General features: G+C 31.6%; 3 protein-coding genes across 4 annotated transcripts; 2 read left to right on the forward strand and 1 right to left on the reverse strand.

Moving 5' to 3' along the window:
- The first annotated feature begins 9,542 nt into the window (after positions 1–9,542).
- LOC139883772 (26S rRNA (cytosine-C(5))-methyltransferase NOP2B-like) lies at positions 9,543–13,930 on the forward strand. 2 transcript variants are annotated; one of them, XM_071867908.1, is made up of 18 exons: positions 9,543–9,654; positions 9,878–10,126; positions 10,365–10,528; positions 10,659–10,722; positions 10,838–10,971; positions 11,055–11,138; positions 11,231–11,305; positions 11,387–11,458; positions 11,555–11,628; positions 11,730–11,782; positions 11,899–12,008; positions 12,147–12,215; positions 12,313–12,387; positions 12,469–12,561; positions 12,664–12,743; positions 12,837–12,936; positions 13,155–13,417; positions 13,552–13,930. In XM_071867908.1, exons 2-18 carry the CDS (start codon positions 9,883–9,885, stop codon positions 13,634–13,636), a joined length of 1,839 nt encoding a protein of 612 aa, XP_071724009.1. In that variant the 5' UTR covers positions 9,543–9,654; positions 9,878–9,882; the 3' UTR covers positions 13,637–13,930. The 2 variants fall into 2 exon arrangements, with proteins under 2 accessions (XP_071724009.1, XP_071724017.1); XM_071867916.1 differs by having other exon boundaries at positions 10,377–10,528.
- Positions 13,360–21,398, forward strand: LOC139883790 (early nodulin-93-like). The gene is made up of 5 exons (XM_071867922.1): positions 13,360–13,381; positions 20,728–20,778; positions 20,911–20,972; positions 21,103–21,178; positions 21,313–21,398. Exons 2-5 carry the CDS (start codon positions 20,730–20,732, stop codon positions 21,396–21,398), a joined length of 273 nt encoding a protein of 90 aa, XP_071724023.1. The 5' UTR covers positions 13,360–13,381; positions 20,728–20,729.
- A 640-nt stretch (positions 21,399–22,038) lies between these two features.
- On the reverse strand, positions 22,039–22,942 carry LOC139883800 (RNA-binding protein involved in heterochromatin assembly dri1-like). The gene is made up of 4 exons (XM_071867929.1): positions 22,923–22,942; positions 22,457–22,814; positions 22,268–22,338; positions 22,039–22,142 (listed from the first exon to the last, which is right to left on the reverse strand). The coding sequence occupies exons 2-3, from the start codon at positions 22,786–22,788 to the stop codon at positions 22,269–22,271; spliced, it is 402 nt and encodes a 133-aa protein (XP_071724030.1). The 5' UTR covers positions 22,789–22,814; positions 22,923–22,942; the 3' UTR covers positions 22,039–22,142; position 22,268.
- Between the last annotated feature and the right edge of the window lie 559 nt (positions 22,943–23,501).

Raw genomic sequence — 23,501 nt, forward strand, 5'->3', positions numbered from 1 at the left:
ATACCTATACTTTGAATTAAATCATGAAATTTCTATGTGTTAACATATTTATAGTAAAAAACATTTTTCCAGAACATAAACCTCCAATTCAAAGTTTAAGATAGTTTTTAATTATCCAACCCAAAACAGTCCCCGGTTACACTCCGACGTCGTAAAAACAGTTTTTAAGATATTCTTTGAAAAACCAAGTTATACCTTGTTAAGTTAGCATATATTTAAGTTATATTACAGGTCTTGAAGTATTTTAAAAGTTAAGTTAGAAGGATCTATTTAGTTTGCAAACAAGTTTGAAAACTTTCAAACTATGTTCTTGTTGTTAAAATTGTATACCACAAAATATGATAGCTATATATATATGAATCGAATAAGGTTATGAACATAGATACTACCTCAAGTTCCTTGGACAAGGTTTCTGTAAAAGAGGAGTAAAAAGCTAGAACCAAAAGGGTGATGGAATTGGATGAAAGATTGGAAGTAAGTTTGTGTTCTTGGAAGGATTTCTTGAAGTGTTTTTGTATGGTTTTCTTATGGTGTTTAAGTAAGGTTTTTGAAGCTAAATGATGGGGAAAATGCTTGGAGATGATCAAGTATGAAGTTAAGAGTATTTTGAGAGAGAAATGGAAGTGTAAGTATAAGAAAATGGGGTGAAGAAATGGTGTGCATGCATAAAAACGTTTTTAGGTTATAAAGGAAAAAAAAATACCTAACTTTGTTTTCTTGCTAAATAATTCATGCTACTTGACAAATGGTTGGTTCCACATGTTTCTTAATCATTTAAGGCTGCTAAGGAGCAGATTTTTATTGGTATATACCAATAGTAAATACATCTAGAAGCTGCGTATGATACGGGTACATATACCCTAGGTATACGTATAGAAATCTTTGAGAAAACGGAACGAGGATTCAAATATAGCTATCTTTTGTAAATATACTTATATTGTTTTATGTATTTAAGTCTTTAAAAGTGATTAAATACATTACTTATACGATATATGTATAAACATTATAGGTCATAAGTATTTAAGTCAAATAACGTTACGTATGGTTATCGTTTTGAAAACTTAAGTTAGTAGTTTCAAAATATACTTATAACTTATTGTTATTAATACAAAATGAGATATTAAAACATTCTTAGATCATGTTAAATATGTATATATACATATATATACACAAACGTATAATTATCATATATTGTATAGTTCGTGATATCATCGGTCAAACTAGACGGTCAAACGTTGTGTAAAACTCTTTTCGAAAACATAAGTCTCAACAATTTGGATTGCTTATCATGTTGGTAAGGTTTAATTTATGTAAATATTAATCTTATAAGTATAGAACGATCGAAAAAGTGCGGGTCAACTTTAGGGTTTTTGCTTATCGTGTCGGAACCATATAGAGATTAGAGTTTAAATTTGGTCGGAAATTTCCGGGTCGTTACAGTACCCACCCGTTAAAGAAATTTCGTCCTCGAAATTTGGTAGAGGTTGTCATAAATAACAATAGGAATGTTTTCATGACGAATATAAGGTAATAATGAAATTTTATCATTATTGAAAGATTTAGATAAAACGATTCGGTTATGTGAGACGCACGAGCGAAGCTATCACAAAATAGTGAAATGAGTAAATATAGAATTGTTGTAACCGATGACGTGATTATGATCGATTTCCGGGATTTAAGGGTTTTAAAGAAAATCTTATGTAATAAGATTTAGTTTTACGGCGATCAGGATCTTCTTTGATTTAACGCGGCAATCTGTTTTGATTTCTTTATCGAATATTTCACTATAAATTTACCTCCTTCCCTTTCTTTCTTCCCACATCTTCTATTCTTTCTCTTTAGTTCCTACTTTAAGACATTCGCTAATATGCTCCATCCCATTCTAATCCTTGTTATATTTCTAACTTTCATATCTTTCATTCTTCTTTTTCATCTATCACCAGAAGAATCTATTCTCTTTTATCCTTTCCTTGGAATTATAATGTTTTTAATTCTCCCGTGCCTTTACGTTGCAATACGTATTGATATGCACGGTTTGTAGTTTCGGGGTTGTTGTTAGGTTTTATACCTTCCCTTATATTTCGATGTTCCTACTCCCGTCCCTTAAAATCATTGTCATCCACAGTTAATGCTCTCTCTTATTTGCTGTGGTTTATGTTCCTATTTCTATTCTGAGGTTTTGTCCCTTCGTTTCTTCTTCCTGTCCTCGAGCCAAGCGAACAATGGTCCGAAATTCGTAGGTAGGAAATTTGGAATGAACCTAGCTATTGGTTTTATAATGAAATTGTAATGGCACGATCTTGATTCGTTAAATTACTCGAATATTCCGGAAAAATAGAACTATCAAGGTGATACGTTCTAATATGTTTGGAGACTTGATAGAATGTAAGAGCCGTGTAACATGGCACATGATGACGGTACTGTGAATCATCACATTCCATTAGAAACTTAACATGAGTTACTGTAATATAATGAAGTTGATCAAGTTTCATTATATTATACTAATTCATGCATCAGTTCCCAACACTACTTCAAATCATTTATATTTTAATCTCGGAGGTTTCAGAATTTAGAAATTAACACAGTTTCTTTTATATTGTAACGCAGATGTTACGGAGAGATAAATGATCGCAGATAGGAATAGTTGTAAAAATATCTCCAGAAATATGAAAAATATGTATAACGAATGATATGAAGATATCTTATAATATCTAAGATAAGATGATGATGAAAAATATCATCCGGGCAAGGTTTTGAATAAAGAGTAGGGTTCTTACTGACGGTTTCAGCAGGTACGGAATCGTTTGTATTCTTTGAGAGCAGGTTCAGTCCCTGTGATTTATCCACAGCCTCTTTCATACTTTGCTTCATCCGTTTTCTAGTTCCAAACTTTTTTTTTTTTTCAGCTTTACCACCTTACTATTCTTTGTCATCAAACTTTTGACCGTTAAAGTCGTTTACAGTTTTTGCTGCTTCGTTAGCATTTCAAGAACTATTTCATAGTCCCGGGTGTTTTTCAGAAACTTCACGTTCAGATTATGAAATTCTTAGGGATAGACATTATAGATATGATGGAAGAAGTTCCGCGAGATTTTCAAAATACTGATTGTTGATTTCGCCAAAACGATAACGATCTGCTGGTGCACCTGTTGATGTTGTCGAGGGATATAAAAGGTTTTCCGGTAATGACGGCGAAAGGACAAGGTATAAATATCATGATTATAATAGAAATAATCTCACTGAAAAGTCGAAGTGGAGCTGTGACAAAATTAGCTTCTTGAAAAGGAATTGTAGGGTTGTTCTTGCTAATAAATGGCAAAGGATTCAATACATTATGTGTTAAATTATGAATTTGGGTTCGAGAGTTCTTCAGGTGTATAACTGTATGTATAAATCTTCATTCCGTAGGCAAGGTGCGGCGGGTTCAACTTCTCGGTCGAGGTGTTTTCAGGAATCATGAAAGGATTTGAATGCGAATTGTAATCGTCAAGTTACGAATGAGGTTTAAGATAAAATCAAGTGGCAAGCTTGAAGAATTGTTTAGCTTCATATGTTACAATCAACATTTTAATTCATTTTAATTGTCCAGAGTTAGCCGGAACAGTTAGCGTGGAATCCTTAATAGATTTTTAATTAGTTAAATCGTGTGTTTCTAACAATTTTTTTTTTATTTTGTCCAATGTTTTCTTCTTTATGCCACTTGTTGGATTCTGGTAGGTCAAAATCCGAATATGAAATTTGATTGAAAATGGTTATTCTGGGGTGAGCGGATACGAATATCGGTGGTTGTAAGTAAGATAATAGATAACCGTTGAATCAGATTCAAGAATGTACAATATAACTTATTAATGTGAATTCTAAATATTCCTCGGGTACTACCCACCCGTTAAAATATTTTCATCATTAATAGTTTGTACGAAGGAATTTTTAATTACTATCTTTATGAAAATATACTTGCATATATATTTTCTTCAGAGATAATCATAGATTTAATGAGTCAATAAGATATTAAACTCATTTGATTTATCGTTAATTCTAGGTTACATAATCTCTAAGACTTTAGAAATTACATAATCGTCATACGATACGTAAAGCGAAGATAATCGATGTAGAACGATATATAGAACGAAGATCATACTCGAAGTACAGATATTGAGTCGTGTGATGTTGATATTCGAGATACAGATTGTGATGTTGAGATTTAAGGCGCGGTTGTGATTGGGGTGATAAAGGTACTGTCGGCGTTGACGATGGTAGTACGGATTATGCTGTTGGTGCTGCTGTTGGTGTTTGTAACATTCGCACCATATTCTCCAAAACCACTACCCGAGCACGGAGTTCGTTGACTTCTTCTATTATACCGGGATGATTGACGGTTGGAACGAGCGAATGAACAAGATTTGAAATATGGGATAGTATGTAATCATGACGAGATACTCTAGAAATGAGCAAGAAAATGGTGTTTCGAATAGGTTCGCCGGTAAGTGCTTCAGGTTCATCGTTAAGAGGACAATTTGGTGGATGGAATGGATCACCTTCTTCTTGCCTCCAGAAATTTAGTATATTACGAACCCATCCCCAATTCATCCAGAATAGATGATGGGAAATTGGTTGATCCATTCCGGTAACGCTGTTCTCGGAGCTCGAATGGAAATCCATATCGGCGAAGCTATCGAAGTCGGAGGAATTTGAGCTGGATGAAGAATCCATCTTGTATGGTCGGAGAAATGAATTTTTGGTTTGGAATAGATTATAGGAGTTGGGTTTGGTACTCTTCAATACATAATTTACATATGTATATATAATATCAAAATCCCATGAATTACGGAGAATCTTTGAAATACGTCAGGCAATGTCTATAGTAACAGATACGCTAGGATATGAATTTTGTCTATACACTATCGATGCACTAAATGCAGTAAGACGTGTCTAGACTTAAGAATGATAAGCAGGCAGTTCCCTAAGAATGATAAGCAGATGATTTCCGACTAGGATTGATAAGCAAAACTTTTGACAGGCAGACACGGTCAAAGTCCAGACTCACTTAATGTATCCTAACAACTACTAGTTAGACACACTAATGCAAGGCCTGGTTCGCTAAGACCAACGCTCTGATACCAACTGAAAGGATCCGAAACTAATCATCCGGACGTTGTCCATATTGATTACAAACGAATTACAATAGTTGATAACATTGCGAGGTACTTGCCCTCTATATGATACATCTTACAAACGTTGCATTTATTCTTAAAAGACAATCTATAGTTACATCCATAATTGACATATTCGCCTGACATTTCATAATATTCAAATGACCTAAACCGCCATTTACTTAATAATAGTCTCTATGAACTTCAATGACTCGAATGCAACGCCTTATGATATAAGTCCTTAATGGCCTCAAGTAGTATCCTTAGTACGAGATAATGCACAGCGGAAGACTTAATTCATACCTGAGAATAACATGCTTTAAAATGTCAACATAAAGTTGGTGAGATATAGGTTTAATGTCGACAGCGATATAAATATAGACCACAAGATTTCATATATAAACATTTTAATAAAAATATTCTAAGTGGTTGAGCACTTGGTAACCATACTTAACAATTAATCACGTCGCATATTCCCTTTAATATGAAATCTTACTACACTGTACCAAGTGTAGTCACGAAACGAAGTACTGTGCAACCGTTGAATACTGGTCGTCCAGTCCGGTTGGGGTTGTCAGGCCCGATAGATCTATCAACAGGATTCGCGTTTACAATACCGCTGTAAATATTAGTTACCAAGCTACAGGGAAGTATGCCAGTGGTACAACTCAACGTAGAATATATTTTTCAGTTACTTGTGTCCATAACGTAAAACATAAAATACATGTATTCTCATCCCGAAATATTTAGAGTTTAAAAGTGGGACTATATACTCACTTTCGTCTTGAAGATATATATAATTTGACTTGGTCTCCGGTTGATATCACGAACCTATCCATATATAATATATCAATACCTTTTCTTTTTAAACAAACGTCACATATATATACTTGTTATACTTTTAATACTTTGAATAATTCCTTAGTCCGTAGTTAGCAGCTCGTTGTTAGTAATTCAATTTTAATGGTTCATTTTTAGATGTTTAATATACCCGCAATGAAATAAATAAAACCCCCAACGAAATAAATAAAACCCCATCGTATATGTATTGGTCGAGATTAATCTTGACCCACGGTACCGGTGTTGTCAAATGACGTGTTGCGTACATAAAGTACCGGTGTTGTCAAATGACGTGTTGCGTACAAACATGGGATCTTATGATTAATCTTCTCGTGTTGTTTACGGGTGATCCTGAACCATATAAAATTGAATTATAAGTACATATATATAAAATATCATGTTATCTTAGAAATATGTGATTTATTTAATTTTTCCCAATTAATCCCGAAGTTAAACAAGTCTAGGATAACCAATTTTGTTTCGGTCATAGTTTCTTCGTTACAAATCTGTTTTCGTTGATTCAACTTGCCATCTCCTTGGATCGAGTCCCTCTTTAAGACTATGAACTGAAAATACCTTGGTTTGTATTCAAAATCACACGGCATAGGTGAAACTTTAGTGAAACTTATGAAGTTAAACATTTTTGTTACAAAAAAATAACACTTAATGACCATTTTTCTAAAAATACCTATACTTTGAATTAAATCATGAAATTTCTATGTGTTAACATATTTATAGTAAAAATCATTTTTCCAGAACATAAACCTCCAATTCAAAGTTTAAGATAGTTTTTAATTATCCAACTCAAAACAGTCCCCGGTTACACTCCGACGTCGTAAAAACAGTTTTTAAGATATTCTTTGAAAAACCAAGTTATACCTTGTTAAGTTAGCATATATTTAAGTTATATTACAGGTCTTGAAGTATTTTAAAAGTTAAGTTAGAAGGATCTATTTAGTTTGCAAACAAGTTTGAAAACTTTCAAACTATGTTCTTGTTGTTAAAATTGTATACCACAAAATATGATAGCTATATATATATGAATCGAATAAGGTTATGAACATAGATACTACCTCAAGTTCCTTGGACAAGGTTTCTGTAAAAGAGGAGTAAAAAGCTAGAACCAAAAGGGTGATGGAATTGGATGAAAGATTGGAAGTAAGTTTGTGTTCTTGGAAGGATTTCTTGAAGTGTTTTTGTATGGTTTTCTTATGGTGTTTAAGTAAGGTTTTTGAAGCTAAATGATGGGGAAAATGCTTGGAGATGATCAAGTATGAAGTTAAGAGTATTTTGAGAGAGAAATGGAAGTGTAAGTATAAGAAAATGGGGTGAAGAAATGGTGTGCATGCATAAAAACGTTTTTAGGTTATAAAGGAAAAAAAAATACCTAACTTTGTTTTCTTGCTAAATAATTCATGCTACTTGACAAATGGTTGGTTCCACATGTTTCTTAATCATTTAAGGCTGCTAAGGAGCAGATTTTTATTGGTATATACCAATAGTAAATACATCTAGAAGCTGCGTATGATACGGGTACATATACCCTAGGTATACGTATAGAAATCTTTGAGAAAACGGAACGAGGATTCAAATATAGCTATCTTTTGTAAATATACTTATATTGTTTTATGTATTTAAGTCTTTAAAAGTGATTAAATACATTACTTATACGATATATGTATAAACATTATAGGTCATAAGTATTTAAGTCAAATAACGTTACGTATGGTTATCGTTTTGAAAACTTAAGTTAGTAGTTTCAAAATATACTTATAACTTATTGTTATTAATACAAAATGAGATATTAAAACATTCTTAGATCATGTTAAATATGTATATATACATATATATACACAAACGTATAATTATCATATATTGTATAGTTCGTGATATCATCGGTCAAACTAGACGGTCAAACGTTGTGTAAAACTCTTTTCGAAAACATAAGTCTCAACAATTTGGATTGCTTATCATGTTGGTAAGGTTTAATTTATGTAAATATTAATCTTATAAGTATAGAACGATCGAAAAAGTGCGGGTCAACTTTAGGGTTTTTGCTTATCGTGTCGGAACCATATAGAGATTAGAGTTTAAATTTGGTCGGAAATTTCCGGGTCGTTACATTTATTTTCATGTGAATACTAAGAGCTTCCGCTGTTGCATACTAAAATAAGAACAAGATTTGGAGTCCATGTTTGTATGATATTGTGTAAAAACTGCATTCAAGAAACATATGTCGATGTAATATATTTCTATTGTAAACCATTATATAATGGTCATGTGTAAACAGTATATTTTAGATTATCATTATTTGATAATATACGTAATGCTTTTAAAACCTTTATTGATAAAATAAAGGTTATGATTGTTTTAAAAATGAATGCAGTCTTTGAAAAACGTCTCATATAGAGGTCAAAACCTCGCAATGAAATCAATTAATATGAAACGTTTATAATCAATATGAACGGGACATTTCAAGAATGATTTAAACGCAACAAGAAGGTCGTATATTTGTGTATATATCGTTCCATTAGTACATTATATGTATACAAACACGTATTAGCACTTCAATTTGCGTACAAGTGATTGTGTAAAATAATAAATTACATAATTTTCCGTCCCTAATTTTTAAAATTACCGACGGATTAGGGACGGACATTTATTTTTATATTTTTTAAAAATACGATTTACACAAAAATGCATAAACGTTCACTCCTACATACAACTATATCACTAAATAAACATACTTATAAATTTAAAATTCAAATGGTCACGCACCCATGCTACTATACATGCAACTACTGAGGTTCAAGTATAAAACTACAAATACATAAACTCAGAGAATGGTTTAAAAGCAACAAGAAGATCGTATATTTATGTGTATATTGTTCCATTAGTACACTATATGTATACAAACACTTATTAGCACTTCAACGTCCGTATAAGTGCTTGTGTAATAGAGAAAATAATAAATTACATAATTTACCGTCCCTAATCTGTCCCTAATTCTTAAAATTACCGACAGATTAGGGACAGACATAAGTGGGTCGTTCTAAATCTGTCGCTAAGTCAATTATTTACTGACGGATTTGGGACGGTCTTTGGTTTTATATATATTTTCTAGTTGACTTAAAAAGTCCGTCAGAAATCCGTCGCTAATACTAAAATTTACCGACGAATTTGGGACGATTGTTTATTTAGGGACGAATTTTTGACAGAAGTTTTACCGTCTCTAATCCATCGGTAAACTGTCCCAAATGCATCCCAAATCAGCTATTTATATGTTCGTTGGAAATTCATTGGAAAACCGTCGGTAACTTGGGACTGAAATTTTGACCGTCGAAAATTTCGTCGCTAATCTCAGATTTTCTAGTGGTGAATATAGTAGTAGTATTAAGATGAGTAAATCCAAGTACGTAGTTATTATATTCCTGGAAAAATTCTTACCCGGCAACTTACTTTGCCTTTAAAAAAAAAGAAAAAAAAAAAAAATTACACAATTACTGCCCTTAATATACGAATAATAGGATAGGATGAAAGTACCCCCAAATTGTTAAACCCTAAAGCCCCTAATATATAATCTTTCCATCCCGACTTTCCTTCGTTAAACCTCCTCCTGTCCCAGCTGCTACACTTCTGCAATTCATTCTTTATACTGTAATTCGTAAGTTATTATTAATTATTATTATTATTATTATTATTATTGCTTAATTATTAAATATTGATTTTGTGAAGTTTATTACTCATGATTTTATTTATGCTCAACCTACGATCTACTTTTAATTAGGTTTTTATTCAGTTCTGCACAGGTGTTACTCACTCAAACCCTATATACATACTTCTATAATTTAGGTTTTGATGATTTATTGTTAAATCAAATGGTTCAGGTTGAATGGCTGTTAAAGGCAAGAAGCATATACAGAAGAAAATAAACATCAAAAAAGAGGACAAAGTTAAAATTAAAATAAATAATAATAATAGAAAAAAGGAAAATGATATTAATATGCTGACTGATTCTTCTGATGAAGAATTGGAGCATCAACAGAATGTAGATTCAGGTTCTGATTTATCTTCAGATGATGATACATTTGCAGCTGATATTTTGCAAGGCGGCAGTGATGATGATGATGATCGAGGTAATTTCATTTATTTGACTGTTATTTAATGTGGTTTATGTTTGGTTATCAACAACTGTAATTGGCATAAAATTTGATCCGTTTACGAGCTCGATGTATTGCATAAAGCGTCTAAGGTCGGGCTATTACAAGACTAGCCATGTATAATGCAAATCATTCATGATGCTATTATGCATTTTAAAAGGTATTTATACCTAGAAATGTCGTTTGTGTTTGGTTAATTTGTATTAATTTACAGATATGGGATCAGGTTCAGGGTCAGATTCAGACTCGGGTTCTGATATTGAGGGTCAATCTAGGGCTATTGATGAAGCAAAGGAGCTTGAAGAAAGGGAGGCACATGATGAACTACAGCTTAACATCAAAGAACAACCTGATGAGTTTCAGTTGCCCACACAAGAGGTTTAAAGCTCTTTTTTTTCTTTAGTTTTTTATTATTTTAATATATTTTTCTTCAATAGACATACTGTATATGCTATTGTACAATGAACATTTACTTTAAAGTGCTGCTTTGGATCTGATTCTATTTTAGGAACTTGAAGAGGAGGCTCGTGGACCCCCCGATCTCACCGGTCTCAAACAAAGAATACGAGATGGTGGGTCTTATCTTGCTATCGTAAAACTACTTAATTTCCAATGCTGCTTCTATATGTGTGTGTATCCTTTGTTTTCACGTTTTGTTAATTTCTAAACCCAATTTGTGCGGGCCAGTTATCCGAGTTCTCTCAAATTTTACCTCTTTGAGACAAGAGGGAGCAACACGAAAGCAATACATTGAGCAACTTAAGCTGGATTTAGGATCATATTATGGCTACAATGAATTTCTGATTTCTTCACTGGTTGAGGTAATTTGGGTGTATTCTTTGTAATAGCAAATATCTACATGGGCATTTAATTTTGGTTCTAATATATTATAATTACTTTCTAGATGTTTCCACCTGTCGAACTTATGGAACTAATTGAAGATTTTGAAAAGCCTCGACCAATTACCCTTCGTACCAACACATTAAAGGTGATACAGAAGAGAACATACATGTATTATTAAATCCTTACATCGTTTGTTCTTTCATACTCATCATGGTGCTCCATATTATGACAATATAGACACGAAGACGGGACTTAGCTGGTGTTTTGTTGAATCGAGGTATTAACTTAGATCCACTAAGCAAGTGGTCAAAGGTAAGTAGATAACTTGTTGATCGATATATTATTTTGTTGTGCGGGTGTGCATTAATTATTAATTGTTTCTTCCTTTTACAGGTTGGCTTGGTTGTTTATGATCATCAAGTGCCATACGGCGCAACTCCAGAATACATGGCAGGTCATTACATGGTATGTGTAACCTATCTACTTTGTAATTGTAGTTTGCTTACGTAGAAATTTATTAAATCCTTTTGTTATGTTTGTTTCTGTAAACAATCTTAATAGGTGCAAAGTGCAAGCTCTTTTTTACCTGTAATGGCCCTTGCTCCTCAAGAGAATGAACGAATTGTTGACATGGCGTATGTATTTGAATATTTTTTTCTTCATTTTTATATAACCTTATTGCAATTGCAACTCTTTAATAATGAAATAAAATAAATGAAAATTTTACTTGTTCTAGGGCTTCTCCAGGTGGTAAAACGACTTACATTGCCGCTCTTATGAAAAACACCGGTACGATCCTTCTATACATTTAAATTATCAAATGTGAGTTTGATATCCAGCACTGAATTCACTTTCACTTGTCATAAAAATTTGATGTCTCATAACACATAAACGGTCTTGATTAGGTATAATTTATGCTAATGAGATGAAGGAGCAAAGACTCTCTAAACTAACATCAAATTTACAACGATTGGGTGTTACAAACACCGTTGTATGCAGCTACGATGGGAGAGAGGTTAGTTTTTATAGCTATAAATATGAACATTATATATACAAGTCAGAGCCTTTGTTTCGATAATCATCTGTTTAGTTTTTAGTATCATGTTATGGTATTTATCATTCACTTATATGTTGTTAATTTCTACTTATTCAGCTGCCCAAAGTTTTGGGAAACAACACAGCAGACAGGGTTTTGTTGGACGCTCCTTGCAGTGGTACTGGAGTAAGTCATTAAGTGATATGGTGAATCTAACATTCATATATGTGTCCAGCTGTTGTTTTTATGTTGAATAACAATAAGGAAATTTTCAAATGTGCAGGTTATATCTAAAGATGAATCTGTCAAGACCTCAAAAAACGCTGTTGATGTACAGAATTGTTCACGTCTACAAAAGGTAATCATAGCCTTTTCTAGAATTTAGTTTGTATTAAGTTTGTGTCTGTCAAGAATCCAATTTTGATTAATACATTTGCAGGAATTAATACTTGCAGCTATTGACATGGTGGATGCAAATTCAAAATCAGGGGGTTATGTCGTTTACTCTACATGTTCTATGATGGTTATTGAGGTATGCTGTCTACGTATCATATATCATAGTTGTTTGTGTCCATGCCAGATTTTTTATATTTTTTTTTTTGTATTTTTATATTAATCTTGTGGGATCTTGCAGAATGAAGATGTTATAGATTATGCACTCAAAAAGAGGGATGTTAAACTTGTGCCTTGTGGATTAGACTTTGGTCGCCCAGGGTATTGTTTTTTCTCTCTCTCTCCTTTTTTAAATTGAATTTTGATTTTTATAAAATGTTTGATTGTCTAAAGCAGTTGCATATGTCCTTATAGATTTGTTCGCTTTAGGGAAGGCCGATTTCACCCGTCATTGGAGAAGACTAGACGTTTCTATCCCCATGTCCATAACATGGATGGATTCTTTGTTGCAAAGGTATGCCCCTAATTTGAAGTTGTACATGCGTATGTTAGACTTGCAGAAATGGGTACTTTTTGTACATCTTAAAATGGGTTGCTCCGACTGAAATTTCTTTTCTTTCAAGCAAAGAAAAGAACTTTTCTGAAATTTGTTTACTCTGCAGTGAAGGTGACTTTGATTCTTTTTGTGTTTACGTACAATGCTTAGAAAATGACTTCCCTTTCATTTTTCAGTTAAAGAAAATGAGTAACTTAAAGAGAGCTTCAGCAACTTTCGAACTAGGGGAAGTTGTGGAAGAAGAAGACTCTGAGGTTAAAGAAACTAACAACACAGAGAACGTTGATGAAATAGAACGTCATCAGAAGAATAAACCAAATAATAATAATAATAATAATAAAAAATCTCTTAAAAGAAAGAAAGAAGAAAAACCAGCAGTCCCCGTTGAGAAGCGAAAGAAATATAAACCTCCTCCTAGAGAAGAAATCTCAAAAGCCAGGTACCTCTTTATTCTATATATTTAAATAATAAAAAGTTCCGCGTTGGCTGCCTTGAAAACAATGGAGGTACAATACTACAATACGGGGTTTATTTGTATTTATGGTTAAGAGGCTGTTTTTTGGTGCTATGCAGGGAAGAGAAGAGAGAAGCGTTAAGACAAGCCAAGAAGAAAGCTACCAAAGAAACAAACTCTGCAACCAAAAAATCTAAAACTTGAGTATGATAATCGTACCATACACAAAGAAATAGTTTAAAAAGTCCCGATTTGGCTAAAATATCTATCTGCCGTTCTCTACAAAATTTGTATTATCGTCATGTAGCTCTTGAGGCTATTTGGAGGATTTTAGAACAAATCATATTCAACATGAGTCCATCAATTTTTGCATTATTCGCAGATGGATAGATACTTAAATTATACTCAGTGGTTGTTTGTTCGTTTTGTCAAGGTTATCACCATAGAAAAAATCTCCTCTGGTTTTTGATTTAAAGTACTCTGTATTTGTTAGTTCTATTTTGCTTTTTTTTTTTTTTTTTTTTGCCCACAATTTTTATTTCTCTTATTACTATTTATGTTACGTATGTGCAATGTTAAAAGTGTACCCATTTTGGAAAAAACCAATTCTGTTAATTAAAATAAAAATATTATCTGTTATTAAACCCAAATCTGTTGACACAAAAATGACATTTATCCTTTGAACAACGTATTTAGTCATATCATTTTGATTTTGCAAATGAACAAAAAAATCTTGATTACTTTCTTATTTTTGATTTAGTTTTTAAGATTTAAAAACTAAGTGTACACGGTATAACTTATAGTGTATCACACTATGACACTAATACAGTTTTTTGCTCTTAATCCATTGGGTCAATAACTCTCATATTACAATTACAATGATGTTATAATTCAGTAGGCTTATAACTACCTTTAGTGGCCTAATTCTTGACTGTAGACTACTAATAAGTATATAGAGAGAATATGAGAGAATATATTTAGTGTGTGTTTTATAAACTCATAACACACATATTTATACTCAAAAAATCTACTATACAATATCTATAATAATAATAAAATTAACATCCAATTTAACTTTTATAACACTCCCCCTTGGATGACAATTTTATTAGAGAATAACTAGTACTGCCTCGTTAAAAACCTTGCTAAAGAAAACCCATTGGGATAAAACTTTAGCTAAGGGAAAAAGAGTGCAGCATAGAGTTGACTCCCCCTCAAGTAGGCAACGCCTGAATTGTTACATCTTCTGAACATGCCTCATGCCAATATTATGAATGTGTGTTCTGAAAATAGCAGTTGGAAGTGCTTTGGTGAAAAGGTCAGCAGAGTTTCTACTTGACTGAACATATCTCATTTCAATCTGGTTGTCCTTAATGAGATTTTGAGTGTATGAGAATAATCTAGGAGGTATGTGTTTTGTTCGGTCACTTTTGATATACCCTTCTTTCATCTGTGTTATGCAAGCTACATTATCTTCATAGATAGTTGTTGGACTTTTATCGCGTTCTAGTCCACAAGAATCAGTAATGAGTTGTGTCATTGATCTCAACCAAAAACATTCCCGAGTAGCTTCATGTAATGCAATCACTTCGGCATGATTTGATGATGTTGCAACAAGTGTTTGTTTTTGAGAACGCCATGATATTGCAGTACCTCCATTTAGAAATACATATCCATTTTGAGATTTAGCTTTATGTGGATCAGATAAATAACCTGCATCTGCATAACCAACCAAATCTTGTTTCGATTCGTTAGAATAAAATAATCCTAAATCAGTAGTTCCTCGAAGGTATCGAAATATGTGTTTGATCCCATTCCAGTGTCTTTTGGTAGGAGCTGAGCTGAACCTTGCCAACAAATTAACTGCAAAAGAAATGTCAGATCTTGTACAATTTGTAAGATACATAAGAGCTCCAATTGCACTAAGATATGGTACTTCTGGTCCTAGGATATCTTCATGATCTTCACAGGGAAGAAATGGATCAGTGTCAACATTAAGTGATCTAACAACCATAGGAGTACTTAATGGTTTTGCCTTGTCCATATTAAAACATTTTAAAATCTTTTCAGTATATGTTGTTTGATGTACAAGTAAACCATTAGGAATATGTTCAATTTGTAAACCAAGGCAATACTTGATTTTTTCGAGATCTTTCATTTCAAATTCTTTCTTTAGAAGTTGAATGGCTTCATGGATCTCCTTTTTTTGTACCTATGATATTAAGACCATTGACATAAAATAACTACGATATATATCTGGTCATTGTTTTCATAATTAAAACACGTGCAAATAAGTTTATATGTATACACTTTTCTTATCAAGTAATCACTTAATCCGTTATACTATTGTATCAACCCATATAAAAATCTTTGTGATTCAATGAAATACATTTCTTTAGGTTTTGCGTTAGATGTTTCTGATACCTTAAACCCTTCAGGTATATTCATATATATCACTATCAGGTGATCCATATAGATAAGTAGTAACAACATCCATGAGATGCATTTAAGTAACTACCAGGTTGATTAAGTATCTAATAAGTAATTGTATCCATTACATAAGGATAAGTTTTCCTCATAATTCATTTCTGGTCTTTGTGGGAAACCTTGAGTTACAAGTCTAGTTTTGCCTTGTATCTTCATTTGCACATTTCTTTTTCGGATAAAAATTCATTTATATCCCATACGTTTCACATCTTTAAAAGTGATAACGATTGATCCGAAAACTTTTTTTTTATTGAGTGATTCTAATTCAGCTCGTATTGCTCCAGTCTGTTGAGCTCAATCATGTCTATTTTGATATTCAATGACAGATTTTGGTTCCAGATCATCATCTTTATTCATGATGTCATTGTAACATTATATGAAAATATCTCATCAAGATTTTTCATTTCATTTCAGTTTCATAATATTGCATAATTTATTGCAATTTATGTATTTACATTTATCAATATCCTCTGCAGAAGGAGTATTGATTTGTGGTTCTTGTTGAACACTTTCTTTTACCTCATTATCAGCTGATTTTCTTTTTCGAGGATTTTTATCTTTGGAACCAATTGGTCTCCCACGTTTCTGCCGTAGCAAAGACATATGAGTGACATTATTGCCAGCTTTTGTAATTTCAATTCTAGCTGAAACATTTACTGCTGGTATATATGATTTAGTCACTTATTTTTTATATCTTTAAATGCATAAAGTAATTGATTTGCAAGTTCTTGCATATGCATTATATTTGAACTTTCTTTTCGCATTCTTTTGTGCGATGATCAATATTCCTTAATTGATGTTCACACCATGAAACATCATTTTATTTATATTTCATTTCTCCCCCTAATATAGGGAACAATGTTTCATTAAAGTGACAATTGACAAAACTTGCTGTAAAAACATCACCCGTCATGGGTTCAATATATCTTATGATTGAAGATGTTTCATATCTAACATATATTTCAATCCTTCTTTGAGGAACCATTTGTTGTGGTTGTTCAATTAAAAATACACTGCACAACCAAATGTTCTAAGATGGAAAATATTTGGTCTCCACCAAAATTAAGTTGGTAATGGAGAATATTTATAACTTGCACTTGATTTAATGCGAATTAATGTCACATCATGTAAATTTACATGTCCCCATATAAATATTGAGAGTTTTGTACTCATTTCTAATTGTCTAGTTATTAGCTGTAAGCGTTTATCTATTGATTCAGCTAAACCAATTTTGTGTATGCACATGAGCAACTGGATGTTCAACAACAATCCTTGTAGACATATAATAATCATTAAAAGTTTGAGATGTTAACTCACCAGCATTATCAAGTCTCATTCTTTTAATGGTGTAATCAGAATAATGTGTTCTTAATTTAATAATTTGTGCAAGAAACTTTGCAAATGTCATATTATGGCTTGATAACACACAAACATGAGACCATGCGTTAGATGCGTCTATTAGAAAAATGGTCCACATGGTGGATGAATTGGTCCATATATATACCCTTGAATTCTTTCAAGAAACATTGGTGATTATTTCTCAATGTGCTTTTCATTAATCGCCATATGTGATTTTCATTAATCACCATATGTGTTTTTCGTTAATCACTATATGTGCTTTTCATTAATCACTATTTGTGCTTTTCATTAATCACCATATGTGATTTTCATTAATCACCATATGTGCTTTTCATCATATATCATTTTCACCATATGCGCTTTTAATCATATGTGCTGCGCTTTTCGTCATATGCACTTTTCATTATATGCGCTTTTAATTATATGCGATGCGCTTTTCATCATATGCGCTTTTTATCATATGCGCTTTTAATCATATGCGTTGCGCTTTTCATCATATGCGCTTTTTATCATATGCGCTTTTAATCCTATGCGCTTTTCGGTGCTACATAGATATTTCTCATTTTCGATTATCATTGACTGATAATCATATCCATTATGATATATATCAGAGAAACTTAACAAATTTCTCTTTGATTTGGGAGAAAACAAGACATTGTTTACCAAAAAATTCGTACCATTTGGTAATATGAAATTTTGCCTTTTTCGTTTCTTATATCGAGTTTGCAAGAGCTGATATAGTATTTATAATTCCTTCATTTGATTTAAATCAATGAAATATTTCTTATATTTGATCATAGTGTGTATGTTACTACTATCTGCAATACATAGGTCTTTACCATTTAATTGATGTTGTATTTCTGCAGGATTCATACTAAAAACTTCAAATAAGATATGCAAATAATGAGTTATATTTCAGCAAGATAATCAAATTATATTACATGCAAACAAGTTATAATATGAAGTACATAAAAGATAACACTTAATAAAACATATGCGTTATGGTCTAAAACCATTTATTTATGAGTGATACATAAAAAAAAACTAGGCATCTTAGAAAATTCAAACCATTCAAGTCTCAAGGTAGCTCAGGGTTAATTTAATCAAGATTTGTCAACAGATTCACTCTCGTTTTCTTTTCTTTTGGGACTTATTTGTAGAGCTAAACAAGATGTTCATGTATTCAAGAAATACTAGACTGGTGATCCACGTTACCAGATCATTAATAAGAATCTCCGGAATTCTTATAAGAGCGTCTACTAATATCTTTAATTTTATTCTTTCATGGATCACTGTTATTATTTTTATTTTTTATTTTATTTTTTATTATTTTTTATTTTTTTATTTTATTTTTTGATAATTAATATCGTATCTATCTTTGAGTATTTTCCATAATACACTTGGATTTTCGATCATATAATATGTAGATTCTAAGGACTCGTCAATATGTTTGCTAAGAAAAATACTTACTATTGCTTTCTCTTGTTCGGAATAATTGTTATTTTCATTCAGGGTTTCTAAAATACAGTTTGATTCGAGATGTTTTTCTACATTCATAACCCATGTTAAGTAGTTGTTCCCACTTGTTCTAAATGAGCAAATTTAAGCCTTTTCAAATTCGACATTTTCTATTATCATAAAGATGAATAACATAAATCATAATCATAATCAACTTCTATTCATAGACAAATAATAAAATGAAATTAGAATCATTTTAAATTCATAAGCAGCAAACAACAGAATAATGGTATGATTACAAATAATAAAACCACAAGGGCAGGATAGAATATAGGTTCACCCGGTGGTATATTAGCAACAATGATGATAGTTAATATGACCAATACAATAGGAAAAATCATCCTTGTGTGAATCATTTTTACAAAAACTTTTTGAGAGTAGTAATCTGAAAAATGAAGATTGATTTGTGAAAATGTGAAAACGGAGATGTTTATTTTATATTTGAAAAATATAGTTGTTGTAACGTCGTCAGTTGACGTTAACAACCGTTATGTATATATGACCGTTGTAACGTCGTTAGTTGACGTTAACGAATAAAGTCACTATATCAAAACGCGTATGAGTAATATAAAGGACAAGATTTTTTTTCTTATTTTAACTTTTAAGATTTACTTTTAATAAAAATACAAACTACTTTTTCTTATTTTAACTTTTAAGATTTACTTTTAATAAAAATACAAACTACTTTTTCTTATTTTAACTTTTAAGATTTACTTTTAATAAAAATACAAACTACTTTTTCTTATTTTAACTTTTAAGATTTACTTTTAATAAAAATACAAACTATTTTTTCTTATTTTAACTTTTAAGATTTACTTTTAAGAATAAACATTAGTATGCATGAAATAAATAATGATTAATTGCATAAGTAATCATAAATGTTAGATAACATATAAAGACCCCATCGTATTCGTATTGATCGGAATTAATCTCGACCCATGGTACCGTGTTGTCAAATGACGTGTTGCGTACATAAAGTACCGTGTTGTCAAATGACGTGTTGCGTACAATCATGAGGTCTTATTAACATAAATATAAATGTTAGTGAAGTTAATAAGAGTCAGATTACAGAAAATATAATTCAGGCGGTATAACCGACCATATATAACTTAAATAACATAAATATAAATGTTAGTGAAGTTAATGAAAGTTAGATTACAGAAATATAATTCAGGCGGTATAACCGACCATATATAACTTAAATAACATAAATATAAATGTTAGTGAAGTTAATAAAAGTTAGATTACAGAAATATAATTCAGGTGGTATAACCGACCATATATAACTTAAATAACATAAATATAAATGTTAGTGAAGTTAATAAAAGTTAGATAATTTCTTACCTTGATTAGTGACGTGTGCTTGCTTAGATAAACCTTGATTATACGGAGCACTTCGTGCCGATAACGTGTTATAATTCAGTAGGCTTATAACTACCTTTAGTGGCCTAGTTCTTGACTGTAGACTACTAATAAGTATATAGAGAGAATATGAGAGAATATGAGAGAATATATTTAGTGTGTGTTTTATAAACTCATAACACACATATTTATATTCAAAAAATCTACTATATAATATCTATAATAATAATAAAATTAACATCCAATTTAACTTTTATAACAAATGACAGTTTATTTGTCTCTTAACGCCTTTTCTAAAATAATTTTTATTTAAATGAGGCTACAGTATATGAGGAGTAGTACTTTTTAACTTTTAAGAAACAATTGACTAGAAACCATTTGAGCTAGCAACAAAACCATCAAAACTGAATCTTGTAAATCTTGAAACATGAACCCAACCCACCTGACCAACAAAGTTGTCTCACCCACCTTCATGCCTATATATACTCTTCTTTCTTCATCCAAATCTTTCAATCCAACTTCACATTTTACAACAACAACAACAAAAACCAGAACAAACTGAAATCTTTCAATGGCTTCATTTGACCAAAAGATAAACATGGCCAAGAGATGCTCTCATGGTACACTTTATTATTTATATGTTACTATCAGTGATCTATATCTATATCTTCATAAATGCTAATTAATATGTTTATAACACATATATTTGTTTAATACTACTACAATTATATGTGGTTTTGTGGAATGTATAGAAGGAGTAGTTGCTGGAACTAAAGCTGCAGTGTTAGCCACTATTGCAACTGCTATTCCAACTGTTAGTGGAATATTCCTATTATAACTTTATAAAAAATCATGACTTTTTGTCTTTTAAATGCATCAAGAGCACTTTTAATTTAGTATTTATTTAATAAATAAATATTAATGCATATCATGATGTGTTACAGATTGCAAGTGCTAGAATGCTGCCATGGGCTAGAGCTCATCTTAACCACACTGCCCAAGCTCTCATTGTTTCCACTGGTACATTTATTAATCAACCCTTAATTAACTCGTTTTTCATGTCTATATACATATTTTATAACACTCCGTAATCTGTATTGTTTTATTTGAGTTAGATTAAAATTTGTACTCATGTTAACAAATGGCGTGTATAGTGGCAGGAGCTGCATATTTCATAGTTGCAGACAAGACTATTCTGAAATCTGCTAGGAGGAACTCCTTCAATAACACTCAAGCGTGAAACTGGTTTTTTTTTTTTTAATGCTTTGGATATAATTATTAGTGTCTTTTTATTTTCAATAAATTCGTACCGTATGTAAATAATGTCAAATATTTTTTCTAATTTTTACTAGCAGAACTTCACCTTTGTGTTTCGCTTGTAAGTTGTAACTTTCAATTTCATGTATTGTAACAGACGTTTCATAAAGATTATATACGCAATTGAAAAATTCACATCTTAATCTTAACTATACATTGAATTCAGTTTGTTGGAAATTGCACGTGACAAATGTTTCATTGTAAATTAAATTAGATTCTCTCACGTGAGGAGCAGTGTCGAATTTACTTAAGACTCAAGTGGGGTCCTTTTTGCTCAAACAACAAGGGATGGCTTAATATTTATATCCGAAGTATAAACTTCTTTGCATATATTGCGTTTGCGTTATAATAATTGTAAGGAGTTGTTTTCAAAGGTTAACAAAAATGCTCAAATGGTGTGATGGTCCATTTATTCTTGGTCCCCTATAAAGTTCTACTTGATCTTCTAAGTATTGGGCCAGCAAATTTGTAATGGACCCACACAATATTTACCTATTGAAAGGGAATTCAAACTATCTGCCAATAGGGAAAAAGATGAAGCAAACTCAATTGTACCAAATAACCGCTAAAAATTGTCATTAAGAAATAAGTGTCATCAAGTACAAAGAGATTGTCATTACATCTTTGTAAATTGTAATACTCTCTTCCATCATTGATCACTTGCATCCTGAAATCACAAAATAAAATAAATTAAATTAAATTAAATTACTAATAAGTAATGAGAGTGTAGTAAATAAATTACTCATAATAGAATGTACATGAATTCTAAGTAATGAGAAATTAGTTAACAACCTTATTCCCTTGGTGTTTTGCACTTGTAACATTCCATTCTACTTGCATAATTGTGCACCCCACAACCTAGCCTGTTATAATCCAATACAATAATTAAATACCTTCATATAAATATAAGTCTCATAAATTGGCCTAATGTAAGTACATAACATGTCATTTTATGTAACATGTTATATTACACATTGTTACCTATTGCAAACCCAGTCGCCGCTTTTCCAACCAGGAAGTACGTTAGGATCATTAGCGTAATAGCCTCCTGTTGATGCTGCTATCATAGCAGCCGTCGTATAATCTTTAGGTACACCACATCTATAACATACCGTTCGACTAGCATAGTTGTGGGCCCCACAATTGAATGTGGAACAATACCAGTCGCCAGCTAACACTTCCGTTCTATTTAAGCCATACGCCGACATCTCTGCAGATGTTGCAAATTTCGGACATTGACATCTTTGACATGAATCGCGTTTCTTGAAATTCAAATGTTGACATGCACCACACATCCAGTCTCCACTACTCATTTTCTTTTGCTATAAAGCTTAAGAATCTGAAATCATTGACATAAAAATCATCAAATTTAATTACTGAACTTGTGTATTAAACATGTTTTTAGTTCGTATAAGTTTTTATTATAACATTATTTTATGAAACTAACCTCGAGAGACGAAATATGTTATGTTGGTTTGTGATTTATTCAAATGAGCTTGAATGATTTATATAGTTGCCAAACGATTCTCAAAATGGGGCCCCCATATATCAATATATACCCTTTTCCATCTCATAAAATATGCACCATTTGATTCTAAGAATATTTAACTGAAAGTCTTACAATAATTAAGCTTATAATCGAAGATATTGAATACCCTAGATAAACGTAAATAGAAACTAGTCAATATTTTCAGTGTTTGATAACAATGATTTATGAAATGCGGAAATTAGTTCACAAAATCTAAGATAATTGAACAGTATGAACAATCTTCATTGGGTGTTATGTATTAGAATTAGGGGTGTTCATCGGTTCGGTTTTCGATTTTTCGGTTTATTCGGTTCGGTTTTTTCGGTTTTGAAACTTACAAAATCAAAACCAAAAACCAAACCGAAACCAAATTTAAATATCAAAACCATAACCAAAACCGAACCAAAAATCGAATTTGATTTCGGTTTGGTTTCGGTTAAAACCGAAAATCACTAATAATAAAAATCCTAACCAGTATAAACTTACATATAAATTAGG

This window comes from Rutidosis leptorrhynchoides, chromosome 1, assembly GCF_046630445.1.
Source record: "Rutidosis leptorrhynchoides isolate AG116_Rl617_1_P2 chromosome 1, CSIRO_AGI_Rlap_v1, whole genome shotgun sequence".
In the NCBI taxonomy this organism is placed as follows: Eukaryota; Viridiplantae; Streptophyta; class Magnoliopsida; order Asterales; family Asteraceae; genus Rutidosis; species Rutidosis leptorrhynchoides.